The sequence below is a fragment of the Equus quagga genome, chromosome 7 (genome assembly GCF_021613505.1).
Source record: "Equus quagga isolate Etosha38 chromosome 7, UCLA_HA_Equagga_1.0, whole genome shotgun sequence".
Taxonomy (NCBI): Eukaryota; Metazoa; Chordata; class Mammalia; order Perissodactyla; family Equidae; genus Equus; species Equus quagga.
In genome coordinates, this window is record NC_060273.1 from 130,796,858 (window position 1) to 130,811,288 (window position 14,431).

The 14,431-nt window shown below is 38.7% G+C and overlaps 1 protein-coding gene across 2 annotated transcripts in view; it reads left to right on the forward strand.

Annotated features, from left to right (window-relative positions):
- The window catches only part of POC5 (POC5 centriolar protein), a 33,160-nt gene extending 19,049 nt beyond the window's left edge, over positions 1 to 14,111 (forward strand). For both annotated transcript variants that reach the window (XM_046667143.1, XM_046667144.1), the window contains exons 7-12: positions 1,485 to 1,589; positions 3,147 to 3,326; positions 4,477 to 4,630; positions 8,623 to 8,897; positions 12,257 to 12,433; positions 13,749 to 14,111. In XM_046667143.1, the coding sequence (XP_046523099.1) occupies positions 1,485 to 1,589; positions 3,147 to 3,326; positions 4,477 to 4,630; positions 8,623 to 8,897; positions 12,257 to 12,433; positions 13,749 to 13,892 (1,035 nt within the window). In that variant the 3' untranslated portion in view covers positions 13,893 to 14,111. The remainder of the gene's footprint in view (positions 1 to 1,484; positions 1,590 to 3,146; positions 3,327 to 4,476; positions 4,631 to 8,622; positions 8,898 to 12,256; positions 12,434 to 13,748) is intronic.
- The last annotated feature ends 320 nt before the right edge of the window (positions 14,112 to 14,431 follow it).

Here is a 14,431-nt window from a genome sequence, read left to right on the forward strand (position 1 = left end):
CTCATCAAGCCATGCTATGGCGGTGTTCCACATACAAAATAGAGGAAGATTGGCACAGATGTTAGCTCAGTGACAATCTTCCTCAAACAAAAAGAAGAAGATTGTCAACAGATGTTACCTAAGGGCCAATCTTCCTCATCAAAAAAAGAAAGAGAGAGAGAGAACATCAGGGAGCCAGCATTACCCACATTTTAAACTATCCTTTTAGGGGTTATTTACGTATCTCACATTCTGTTTGTGATATGTCTTTCTTCACTTTAATGATAAACACAGAGAGCACCTTTTATTTCACTTTCTGTTAGCCTCTTAAGAACTTGGGAGTAACGTTCAAGTCTGTGCTAATTTGTGCCTCCCGACAGCACCCTGAACAAAGCAGATGGGCAGCCAGGAGGATAGTGGCTTTCAGAGCAGAGGGACTCAGAGCAGACACCTCAGCTCCTCGTCTGCAGACACTGTGCTCACCGCTTTCATGAACTAGATAAAGATGATGTTTTTAAGAGTATACACTTCTTTTGGTGTTGCAGTGTGGAATATAAAATTGAACATTTTACATGGTTTACTTTTTTGAAACAATAGATATTAATGTTAGCCATTTTCTCTATTACCCTCAAAACAGTCCTAAGGTTTTTAAATACTTTAAATTTAATTTTTTTATTTCAAAGTGTCACACAGAAAAAGAGTGTACACCTCTGTCCAGTTTTTGAACACGAATAAACTGTACAGCAATGTGCCACCCTGCAGCTTAAGAAATAGAATGTACCAGTCTCTGAGAATGGGTGCCCTTTTCCACTTTTGAATTTATTTAACGAAGGACCAGAATAAATGTCTCAGTAAATGTGCCCAATTTACTAAGTCTCTTTTTGATGTGGCCGTTTTAGATAGATATTTCAGTTAGTCACTTCTTTCTAAGAGAGAATATTATCTTAGGATTTAAAAGCTTTCGTAGATTCTTTTTTAAAAAAGAGCAAGAATAATATCACTGAGGAAGTACACCAAAGTATAACCATTGTTTTCTTTTACGAGTTTGTTGAATCCAGAAAATCATTAAACAGTTGTTGAGAAACTTCTAATCAAGGTGCTAGAAGTATTGAGGGACTAGAAAGACATTTAACACCTGGTCCCTGCCCTCAAGTCTAGTAAATAAAGACTTTCTGTATGTGTGGGAAAACTTTCAAATGTGTAGTTGTTTGTCTTGAATTAAATGTCAATGACCGTATTAATTTTCATACACATAAACTTTTTTTGGTGATTACCAAGACACAACGAGAATTGTTTCCTCTCTTGTTCCCCTTCGTTCATTGATGTGTAGTGCATCCGAGTTGAGGAGAGTTTGGTCTTTTTAAAGATAAGACTGAGATGAGGCTGGATGAATATAGTAGCAATCCACTGGTATTCTCTCCAGCATTTTTTGATATGTGAGGAAATACCTTTACCAATTGCTGTTCTTGTAACATCACAATAATTGGGTTAATTGCTGTTTACAGGTGATTTCTAGCTTGTCTCATGCCTTAGGCAGGCAAAAGGAAAGGATAGAATTGATGAGAACGTTCTTCCACTGGCGAATTGGCCACGTCAAATCTCGACAGGACGTAAGTGCAAAATGAAAAGACTGACAAGATATGAGACCTCCGCACTAAGAGGATTTAGGATCGCGGATTAGAACCCTTGTTAAAGTCAAAGAAAGATTTGTTTTCTAATAAGTCAAAATAAATTTACAATTTAACGTTGCTTTTATTTCAAAGGATTTTGGTATAATTTGGGAAAAAAATACCTCTTATATTTTATAGACCTATTGGTATATCATTCCTACTTCATAGTAGGTTAATAAGGATTGTACCTAAATTACAAATGTCCTGGTAATGGAACCACTTGAACAGATTTGACCCCAGACGTGATTATGTGGAGAAAGAATTTATAATCTTTAATATATCATGTACTTCCTATATTGTTTCTACTTCTAAAATGCCTGAAACATCCTCTTTGTAAAGAGACAGTACTGTATTTATACACTATAAAATTGTGTAAAGGTTTGTTGCATAGACTTACCTTGGAATGAAAATCAAAGAAAGCTGTGTATAGCTTTTTAAAAATTATCCTCAGTTTGCATATAATTTAAACTTGAACATCTTTTATTTTGATTAAATAAGAGCTGAATCAGTATATCAGAGTAAATAGAAACTGAGAGAGAATAATAAATTACTGTCTGCAAAGTGGAACAGTATGATAGTATGCACACGTCTCACACGAAGACAGAGTATAGGGACTTGAATGCAGGGCATGGATGTGCACTTGTTTTCACGCGATGCTCGTGTGAGCCGTGGAGTGATCTCTGTGCGTTTAGTTCCAAGAGATTAATATTTTAGGAAAAGGCTGTTAGTATCGTGGAATAGGATTTCTCCTCTAAGAATACTTCCATTTCTTTATTAATCCCAGTAGATTAAATCTACATTGATCATATTGAAAAGAGCTATTTAAAATGAGTATTAGCATGTTTTGATACCATATGATATGATGAGAATATATTATGTTTAAATGGTAGCTGACACTTTTTTGAATAGCTTTTCAAAATTGAAAATTGGAATGACTTCTTCTAAAGAATTTAAATTTCTTGATAAAAGAGTAGTATATGTTCCTATTTGGATCTGTTTGGCACTAGATATGATGGCAAAGTATGTAAGTTAAATTAATCTTACTTGTGATGGTGGCCACCTAGCCAAAGAGAAAGCCGTGGCCACCACTGTTTCCGCCTTCCAGCCGCTCTCCGCTGCTCTCCTGGTCCTGCTTTCAGCTAAAAGATCATGCAAATTCATAACTAAGATGGCAAGTGGCAGGTTACTCATTTCCTTTCATTTGGTTTTTTGTTTTTCCCCTAACTTGATTAGTTGCATAAAGCAATGATGTAATGGATAAGAGCTTAGGCTCCGGAGGGAGGCAAGGCTGGCTTTTCCCTTCCTACTCATGTCACCTGGGCAGGTTCCTTCCCTCTCTAGGCTTCTTCTCCTGTCTGCAGATGACAATAATATGATTACGTAGGATTAAATGATAATGTATGTACACTGTTTACCACAGTGATATGTTTATTATAATTACAACCAGTATATTTACCAGTTCACTGTGTTTCTGAGGTTGTATGTTACCTTCACTAGGTTTATGAAGGTAAACTAGCTGACCAGTACTTCCAGAGAACTCTCCTGAAGAAAGTCTGGAGAGGCTGGCACTCCACAGTGCAGAAGCAGTGGAAGGATGTGGTGGAACGAGCTTGCCAGGCGAGAGCTGAAGAAGTTTGTGTCCAGATTTCCAATGATTATGAAACCAAAGTTGCCGTGGTAAGCTTTTTTTTTTATTTTCACTGTTTTAATAAAAATTAAAAAGATGGGTAGCATGGTTCAGTATTAGTTTATGGTTAGAAAGAGTAACCCATTTCTCTAATTCCATGTACTGCAATGTAGCCTCGAATGACACTGCTGGGAAAGAATAAGGGTCATAAGCCAGGTTCGCAGACTGTTTATTCCTTTAAACAGCTGTACCTCTAGACTCCAGACTCATGTTGGTTCTCGTGTCTGCGTTCTCTTGGAAATATAAAGCACACACAGATCCTTCCACCTCTAAGAAAGCATTCCTTCTTATGCTTCTGCTTTTGATCTTTAGCCAGAAATAAAGACCAAAAACACAAATGTTTATCCTCATGTTACTTTGAATAAACTATGTTCTTATAAGATTGATATAAAGCAGTTGTATATAAACTAAAATTATTCTCCCATTGACTGTTAATCATATAATCAACATTGTTTCCATGGGAAAACATTGAAGACCCCAAATGAAATGAAAACCGTATTGAAGAAGGCAGTAGGCCTCTTGAAATCAAATATTAAAAGTAAAAAATAGATATATTTCATCATTATAACACTAAGTTCTTAATGTTACAGATAAGTTTCATTATACAAATAAGTGTCTGCAATTCAAAATGACATGCAGAAAATGGAGTCCCTTTAGATTTGGTCTCTGGGAAAGCGTGTTGCACCTAATGTCACTTTGCATTTTAAATTCTATAGATAACGTTTAGTTAAAAAGAAATCTGTTAATATTGCAGGCAATTAGTTATTTTTTTCTGAAGGGGTGAGGGCTATCTGTGGCTCTTAATGTATTTTATTTAATACTCTACATTAAAGTTTTATGGTAAGAAATGACATATCTTTTTGTATAATTAAAACATCAGCAGCCTTCAGTGGGACTGTATAAAATTCCCCTTATTTGAACCTTGACTTTATGATTAGGAAAATGATTTGTTGATGGAGACCATGCAGGTAAGATGCACCTTTTAAAATTGAGACCCATAGCAGAAGAGACATATGGTAAAGTATTTTTAGTATTTCACATAAAAATAGCTTCACAGTATAAGTCTATTTTTTACAATAAATGATATTCTTCCTTGTGTCTTAAATCTTTTCCTTTTGTAAAAAATTCTCCTTATTTTAGTTATCTGGTGCTTTGGAAAATGCAAAAGCTGAGATCCAAAGAATGCAGCAAGAAAAAGAGCAGTTTGAAGATTCCATGAAGAAAGCTTTCATGAGGGGTGTGTGTGCATTAAATCTGGAAGCCATGACTATATTTCAAAACAGAAGTGATCCAGGTTCGTCTTTTGCTGAAGATTCTCTGCCTGCTTTCAGAAAGGATTTGCGATTTCAGTGATTGGCATGTTCTGCAGGGCTAATTTGCTGCAGTGGCTATGTCTTATCCAGGCACTGTATTTTTGATTTCATGGTGTCTTATCCAATTTTAAATCTGCCATGAAAATTCACTCAGTCATGCTTACTTATGGTATCTTAGATCTGATTAAGTAAACTGTCAACTCTGAAGTATTTAGGCTCAATGTTAAAATAATGCTTTGAATGCATAACATTATTTTAAGGCTCTTTTAGCTAATAATTTTAATGTCTTTAAGGACAAAATTTCTATTTTTGTTTTTTCCTAAGTAGCCAAATTCCTTGCACTATTTTGTTGGTTAAATATTTCTTACCTAGTCATGCTTTCCCATTTTTAAAAATTGCATGTCTTCCAGTTTAAGAGAAGCCGCAACTAAAACTCACTTTCAACAGATACAGCTATAGGCCTATAGGAGGCAAGTAAAATAATGTTATTTCAAGAAAAGCCCCAGTTTTGGCGGGAGTCTGAGTGTTTTGTGCTGGAGTGTCGTTGGCCTGGCTTAGAAGAGCACATGACTAGAATCCTTTGCCACCAATTTACAACGAGGCCTATTTTCCTCATTGGGTTTTTAGTTTTCTTTCTCTGAACAAAGTAGATAATATAAACCTTCCTTACTGCTTCATAGGCAGTTCTTGTGGGAATGCCGTGAAAGCACTTTAAAATTTTAAAATTTAGAATTGAAAGCACTTTAAAAGACAAAAGGTACTTTAACACGTAAGTTGATAGTCTTGATGGAATTATTGCAGTCTTAATAGAAGTCAGCCTCCCAACATGAGCATTTTTGCCATATTCCCCTGTACCAATCCTCTTTGAGACTCACAGTTTATTTATGGATGAGACAATTTCATTTTGTAATGTAATTAACATGATTTCAATCCAGTAGAGTAACCTCTCTGTGCTTGTGCCTTCGTTTTAAAGCATCAATAGACATTTATTATGCGTGTTGTGGATGATAGTGAGTTTAAAGCAAATGGTTTTCTCTCTGAAGCAGCCATAGTATGTGGCCCACATGCAAATTAGAAGTTTAGAGTCACAGAATCTCAAGGGGAATAGTTTATCTTGCTAATACCCAAAGGAGTACTTGATTTCTCCAATAAATGGTCTTTTAATTGAGTATCAATGCTGAAAACAAGTTCACCACCTCCAATGATAGGGTAATCTGCTTTTGGTTCTAATTATTAGCAAATTGTAAGTATTAAATTAAAGAATTTAATTATCTACTTATAAGAGATACTGGGTTTCGGGCCAGCCCAGTGGCACAGCAGTTAAATTCGCACGTTCCGCTTCATGGCCCAGGGGTCACCAGTTTGGATCCTGGTGTGGACCTACACACCTCTTGTCAAGCCATGCTGTGGAGGCATCCCACATATAGAGTAGGGGAAGACAGGCATGGATCGTAGCTCAGGGCCAGTCTTCCTCAGCAAAGAAGGCAGGAGGATTGGCAGCAGATGTTAGCTCAGGGCTAATCTTCCTCAAAAAAAAAAAAACGTAAAAAAGCAAGTTATAAAAAAGAGATACTGGGTTTCACAAGTAAAGTGACAAATTATTAGCATTAGAACTTCCTGCACTCAACTACAAGAAACGTTTTTCTCATAATCTATCTAAAGAAGGTTATGAACTGACTTAGGACAGAGTGTTTTACCATCATCAATTTACCATCTTAAATTTTAAATTCAAATATAGCTATATCTCCTACAGGCAAATATCCATAACAGGATTTGGAGAAAATGGATTCTGATAATTACATAACATGATTTGTTTTGTCCTGTTGCTTTTTAAGTCTGTTGTCATCTGCAGCTAATGCCAGGTTCTGGGGCCCCAGCTGTGTCCGGTGGCCTTGTGCTTTGTTTATCATAACAAGAGAGGATGAAGATGACAGGAATAGTCAGACACACACCAGCAGAGGTATTGGTGGAGCTACCCAAGGCAGAAGTTCAGTGTCGACTAATGCTGGATTTGCTCTGTGATATTTAGGTTTTGTGGCATTTTAGTAACAGCTATTTAAAAAATTTTTTTAGGGGCCAGCCCGGTGGTGCTAGCGGTTAAGTGCACACGTGCTGCTTTGGCAGCCCAGGATTCGCTGGTTCTGATCCCGGGTGCAGACATGGTGCTGCTTGGCAAGCCATGCTGTGGTAGGCATCCCACAAAGTAGAGGAGGATGGGCACGGAGGTTAGCTCAGGGCCAGTCTTCCTCAGCAAAAAGAGGAGGACTGGCAGCGGATGTTAGCTCAGGGCTAATCTTCCTCAAAAACACACACGCACAAAAAATTTTTAATTCTCACAAGAAAAAAGCCACTTCTGACCACCTTTCTTCCCTTAAAACAATTGTTTTTTTATGAATTTTTTAATAATGCAATGTTCCTAACGTACCTGTCTTATTAGAGCAGAGTAAATATTTGATTTTCTTATTTGTCCTGATTCTTTATAGTGCATCTCATATTGTACAGTATCCTAAACCTTACAGACTATAAATTAGAAGTTTCTATGAAGAAGGCAAAATGTGATGATAGAAATGGCCTCTAAAATGATACCTGCCAATTTTTAAAGCAATTTTAGAAACAGTAGAAAATGCTTTACAACTGAAAAAATATATCCCGGGTGAAGCTAGAATAATTATTAAACTTAGAGTTATCTGACAAACAGGAACTGCATACTTCAGCCCGCATTGGTCAGAGTGGGTCCCGTTTCTCTGCCAGGGAACCCTGTGGCCAGACCTGACCTTTATGCTGCTTCCACATCAGATAAGTCTGCCACCCACCTAAAAGAATCAGTCAGACTCACTTTCTATCAAGAACATGTTAAAGCTCAGTGTATGTGTGTTGCTTTGTTTTCAAAGCAAATTTGTTGCAAATTTTAGTTTTCAAAGGAGTATTTAATATTAAATCCCTTTCATCAAAGGATTTCAAAAGACCAATGCGTTATAATCCTCATTAAACTTGTTAATGAGGTGACTTTTACTCTATTTTATATGAAGATAGTCTAAGAAAAGGTCTTAGCCACAAGCCCAGATTTCTGGGTAGAAAGAGGACACATGGAAAACCATGTGAACACAGGGCTGCACCGTGCCCTCTTCAGATGTCGGGAGCGTCCATCTCAGTGACCGATTTCAAACCCTTCCCCCACTGTTTGGTACCACAGGGATACAATCTTAAGTGGAAATATTAACCAAATTCTCATACTAGGGGGAAAATAGCTAAAATTTGAAGAAACCCTTTGTCCAACTTCTGAAAGCTGCCGTTATTCTCCCCTTTGATCTAAGGTTAAGGTTCAGTTTTAAGAAAAGGTTACTATGTGGAGTGTCACTAAAATCAGTTAAGTGTGTGAGTATGTTCTTAAGTCATGACTTATCTAATCTACCTGCAAGAACTCATTTCTTTTACAATGTCTAAAGTAAAGATCTTAGAGTTAACTTGTTGATCTATTACTATTTGCTGAAAAATCACAATTAAAATACATTTTTTTTGTTAGGATAGGAGCAATAGATGGAAATGAGAGGATATAGTGATATCAGAAAATCATTCTAAAGCTTTAGATACCAGGCCGTTTATCAGGAGAGTTATGTGAAATACTGCAAAAGGACATAAATGCTTAGGCTGTTGTGACCATGTTATTGTGATGGCAACACGCTTGACTCAGCTGAGGTCCCAGCTGCGTCCACAATTTATCTTTTACGTTAAGAGCAAATTATTCATTAGCTTGCACATGTTGGAGGAAGTGGTCTGAAGTCTTTAGTGGTTACTGCTGACATTAACCAGTTCATACTGACAAACTGTGGTAACTGAACATTGTATCCAATGTGTGACAGATTTCTACATTTTTGTTAGGACTAAGTTTTACTATCATGTCTTCTCATTATTTGGAGGATAAAAGTAATCTTAACTTGGAAGACTTTTAATGGAATTAATTTGTGATTTCTAGGGATGGACTTCGCAAATAATAGAAAGGAGGAGTATGGCCCTGGTGTTCAAGAAACGGAATCTTCTGCTCATTTGGATGCTTCGGCTCCCCGCGTGCCCTCAGCAGTTGCCCTGCCACAGCAGCCACCCCCAGCGGCCGGGGCAGCAGCCAGCGCGGCGGCCTTTCCCTCTGCCTCTTCCCTGACGTCTGCCCGGGCTGCCGCCTCCTCCATTCACCTTCCTGTTTCTGCTCCTCTGGGCGCTGGATCTGCAGCTCCTGCTGCACCGGAAGAAATGGTTAGTGCAGTGAAAGCAGGAGCCGTGTTGGGAAGAGGGGTCCCAACTTGCTTATATGTTGGATATTTTGAACTCAGAACGTATTTTCTCATGGCGAAAAAAGTATATATGGTATTTAGGCCAAGCCACAGAAAATATTTAATACACCAAGTGGCTAAAACATTAATTTGTAATGAAAATAATGCCTGAAAGTTCTATTACAGTAGTAATAATTAAAACAAAAATAAGGAAGTTTTCCATTTTACATTTTTAAAAAACTATTCAGGAAAAATAGATTTAATTTGAGAAAGAGTTGATGACAGCCTTTTTTGTTTTAATTTTGAAGGAAGCTCGTGGGTGTTTTCAAAGGCTTAGGAGTTGAGTGGCTCTGTGTATTTTCTATTCCACTATGCCTTTCCCTTTGCCTGGCTGCAGATGTGTCAGTAACGTGACACTGTAGTGGCTGCGTCTTGACTGGGTTGGTTCTCGGCTTCAGTTCCTAAGTGGAATCCGGGTAGGAGTAGTTTCTCCTGAGTCACCATTAGAGAAGAGCGTGGTGGGAGAGGACTGAACGGGGTGGAGCGTGTTTGTGTGAGAACTTGCTCGGTGGCATAATCGAGCTGTTCCTGTGGTCAGAGTTACAGACAAGGCGCATCGCGGTTCTGAGTCCTCAGCGCCCGCAGTGGAACCTGTGTTCTTCCACCCGTGTTTCTCCAGGGAGAAGGGCGATTACCGGACTCAGCCCCGTGGGGCTTTTTTTTTAAACGCTACCCTTCCTCCCTCTTCTGGCTTGGCTCTGGCACAGTGGCACATGTAGTTCTGGAAAGGGCCTGAGAGGATTCTGATTTGCTTGTTGCCCTCTCCTCCCCACCCAAGCCACATACATGAGAGGAAAGCAGATGGCAGAGCAGGTTTTCCATCTTAGGATTCCCCTGGCAGGCCATCAGAAGGTGCCGTTACTCTAGACAGCTCGCCAGCTAAGGGAGGCGCTGTGTCAGCCAGACAATGGGTCATCCGTGGTAGTCCAGCTGACATGAATTTCTGCCTTTTGGGAACTACTCAGTTTGGGGAAAAATAGGTTGAGATCTGCTATTTATCATGTTTGCTCTTGATTCAAAGAGGTTAAAAACAAATATGGCTGTTAAGAAAATTTGAGTGCATGAGGGAGTTTTGACTTAGAAATAAGACACTAAAATTCAACCCTGACATGTTCAGCTGTGTTTATTTTTCATGATTATACATTTTGAAATGTAATTCTATACCAATGAGCAAACACTGTTTATTTAAATTTCTGGTTTGTCATTCAAGTTACATATTCACACAACACACATAGAGGCAGATTTTTCAACATTCCCTTCTTAAAATATGCCTACACCATTTGTACGTCTACATTGATACGTAAATCTGAAAATGCACAGGGAGAGATAAAGGAATGGGTGTGCTCGCCACCCTTTTGTTACTAACTTTTGGAAACAGTTTGATCACCTGAGATAATTTGAAGTCTTTGAAACCTGAAAAACCAACATTGTGTAGACAACCCTTCTTCCCCCGACCCCTCCAGCCACATCCTGCTTCTTCAGAAACAGAAGCACGTTCAGCCGCACTCACACGCTACGGCCTTCAGGGCTGCGAGAGCCGAGCCCACCAGGGCATCAGTCTGTGCATGTAATGCTGGCCTCTTCCTTGCTTACATAATTACAGGGCTCACATTCACCTCAAATACGTCTTCCTGTTTTTAAGAAGAACCATAATAGCAGAAGTAGGAACCAAGACTTTAGTTGGGTAACTCACCTAAGGTGAAACCATCATTGTTGGGAACAAGAAAAGAAGAGAGATTTGTGATCGGGCCTGCTTGTCTTTCTCTTCATTTTAATCACAGAGGCTGCCTGTGAACATTCAAACCTTGTCCAGTCGTCTCGGTATTTCCCGTACCTAAAGGAGGCGTGTGTAGAAAGTCAACTGCAGAGAACTGGGGAACGAATAACTAGAGGAGGATTACCGTTCTAGTGAAATTCTTTCCTTTCCGCAGACATCCTCAGTGTGTTAAACAAAACAGCAGAATCTCATGGTGGAAAACATTTTCCAAAAAATGCATTAGGCAGTTATACAAGCAAATATACTACAGTTCACAAGGTTACACAATAGATGGCACTTTACTCCTTTTTTAACTCCAGTTGGAATGACTGAGGGTTTCAGTTGGATTTTTAAGCTGTTTAGTGAAGTTTCTTTTCTGACGTCCCTCTTCATCTGAATGCCGAGTGAAGGATCCCCTTTAGAAATGAGGAAACTGAGGCTTAGAGAGAGTGAGCTCCTGGCCTGTGGCCCCAGTTAGTCACAGAAGTGGCCCTCCGGCCTCAGAGCCCTGCACACCTAACCAGTAATCCGCATCATCTTCACGCCAAATGTTAAGATACAGATACTGGGGTGTTTAAATAATGTCGGCTCCCTTTTTTTCCTTCTTCCTTTTGGTTTTTGCCCAGCTAATGTAATTAATTGACAGTGAAATAAAATGAGTACACATCTGCATTACTTCTGATGTAAATAGAATCCTTCTGGAGTACATCCAGCAGTCAGCAACAAAAGCTGTAAAAGCTAAACTTACCTTCTGCTAGGATCAGCCCATTTTTTGCAATATATTCTATAGAAATAACTCTAAGAAAAGGGGAATCCTTTTTTACAAAACTTGCTATATATAATAAGAAAAGAACTGAGACAGATAAACTGTAGTTTGTTGGTATAAAAGCTTCTGATTAAAAATTATAGCAGGACTGTATTCATGAAAAAGTGATAAGAAAAAAGGCAGAACACAAAAACATATGTAATGATAATATTAATTATGCATCAGGATCCAGAGAGTTCATAAAACAGACTAATGGTTGCTAAGGTGAGGGCTGCTGGAGGTAGGGAGATGGGGTGACCGATGGGTCTCCTGAGGGAGGCCTTTGTGGTGCTGGAACAGTGCAGTGACAGTCCCAGGAATCCTCACGTGTGATCCGGTGACAGGTCCACACCCAGGCCCTACACCAGTGTCAGCCTCCTGGTTTTCATGTCCTAATTACACCGTGATTATGTAACGGGGTGAGGAACGCCTGGACCCCTCTGTGCTCTCTCTGCAACTTCCTGTGAGTCTGTACTTCAGAAGAAAAAGTCTTTTAAAAGTTCATAAAATCCTATAAAATTTACATGCCAAGATTAAAGGGGTGTTTGAGGGTGCTTGGTTTTGCTTTTTGTCCTATTGTTTTAAATTTATTTTTTCCATGTTAAAGTTGGTTGACTATACAGTTCTCTTAAGTGCCTGTGCGTTTTCTTCGTAAGTTGCAGAACCAAAGTGCTGTAAATGTTGCCGAGAATTTCCTGCCACGGGTCTCTCTGTTTTTCAGCCCGTGCCCAGGGTGGTGACCTCCGCGCAGCAGAAAGCTGGAAGGACCATTACAGCCCGCATCACGGGGAGATGTGGTTTCGCTGCAAAAAGTCGAGTTAGTAGCAACTTAGCCATAATGGGAGTTTCTCCTCCTGTGAGCTCAGTTGTTGTGGAAAAACATCATCCCGTCACAGTGGTGAGTCCACATTTGATGACCTTTTGTGAAAAAATCTTTTTCCCGAGTGTGTGTAGACTAATAAACACTTACCCGACGTGTTGAGAGGATCCAAATCGGTGGCACCCGTACCGGTACGGCTCTCTCACACGCGGCCCCCGCGTGCTCTCAGTCCGCCCTTCCTCTGCTGGGAAATTAACTTCAGAAGCGTTTGTTTCTTCTCAAGAGGGTAAAAATTATCAAATCTGAAAAGTACTCTACCATGTTGGTGGTCAAAAGGGTAAAATATATCAATGATTTCTCATTAATTTAAAAAAGACACAAAAACTGTTTGCTCATTAATTAGCATGCATGTTCATGTAGCAGAGTTTCGATTACAAGAAAGACTTCCCTACTTTTATAGTTTTTAAATTTTGCTCCTTTTTTCGATGCACTTGTCAGCATATTTCTAGTTTGGGAAAAATTCAGATTGCAATAAATTTATGTGATATAAAGGAAAGTGCATGAAATTTAAGCAAAAATTAAAAAGCCCGAGTTAGTACCTCAGTTTTGCTACTTTTTGCTTTGTGATCATACACAAATCAAGTAAAATATTTGAGCCTCTGTTTTCTCTTGTGTAAAACGGGAGTGATAAGGTCCTTAGCTCCAGGGTCACTGTCAGGACTCAGGATTAGGTGAGGTAGTGTGAAAATTAAGTGAGATATATAAACGCACTTTGTAAATTTGTAAAAACATAAGCAAATTTAACTTGATAAAAATTAAGAGAAGGGTACGCAAGATACTTCTGTGTTATTTCTTAGAACCACCTGTTAATCAACAATTATCTCAAAAAGTTTAATTTTTAAAAATTACAAGAACACATCCCCAAAGAGAAACAAGGGTTGGTTTTATTTTTTTATTGAAGTATAGTTGACAAGCAGCAAGGATTGATTTTAAAAGAGAATACCTTCCCTGTAAAGTCTCACTGTTAGACAGCATTCCTGTCTACTTCATATGTCCAAGTATTAGCAAAAAAGATATATGGAATGACTTTAAGTCCTTTTCTTCCTGGGCAGTAGATGGTTCCTAGATGATTACATCAAGGGGCGCTGGATGGAAAAGTTCAGCCTCAGGTGAAGTGGAAGGCTGAGCTGGAGACACGGCGTCCAGAGGAGGACGTGGGTGCGGGTCCTTAGGGAAAAGGACTGTGTCTTGCTTAGCAGCGACTTCACCCGACTTGTCATTTGTATCTCCTGGATGCTTAACAGATGTTTTTTGGGTGAAGTTATAGATGATGGAATAATATTTAATATGTGTAGTTTTATGGGATTATTAAGGCAGATTTTTATCTTTTCAGCAAACCATTCCTCAAGCCACTGCAGCAAAATATCCCCGGACGATTCATCCTGAAGGTGGCGCCTCGGCTTCCAGGCCTCTCGGAGCCAGATCCGCCCACAGCCAGCCTCTCAGCAGCATCCCCTCCATCAAGGTCGTCGACTGAAACGAGTGTGCTCGCGGCGAGCTCTTCCAGTTCCTCCGCTCATACCGAGGATTACAGTCTTTCGTTTTTAAATTCTCCGTATTCTTAGAACATCATGTTCATCTTTTCAAAATTACAAAAGACTTTTCCATCCTTTGTAACTATATGTAGGATTATTTTAATGTTATTTTTTTATTTAAGCAATTAAGTAAAATTTTTTAAATTAAAAAAGAGACTAGACTTTATTATTTTAATGGGTTCAGCCTGCCACTGATTACATCATCAAAGTATATAAATCCTGTTTCCTCTATGTTATTTCCAGAGCAGTCACTCCCGATGTTACCAAATACACTTTAAGAGAGAACTTTACTAGAAATTATCAAAACTCATAGAAACTAAGGTATTTTTATTTTAAAATTAAAAAAGACAAAAACCAAGAGTAATAGTGATATTTTATCACAAAGTTTTTTGTGACTTTATTGTATTAGTTATCATTTTTCCAGGACTCTAGGAATTAAAAATTAGGGAGAAATGGCAACACCTATGTATATTTTTTAATG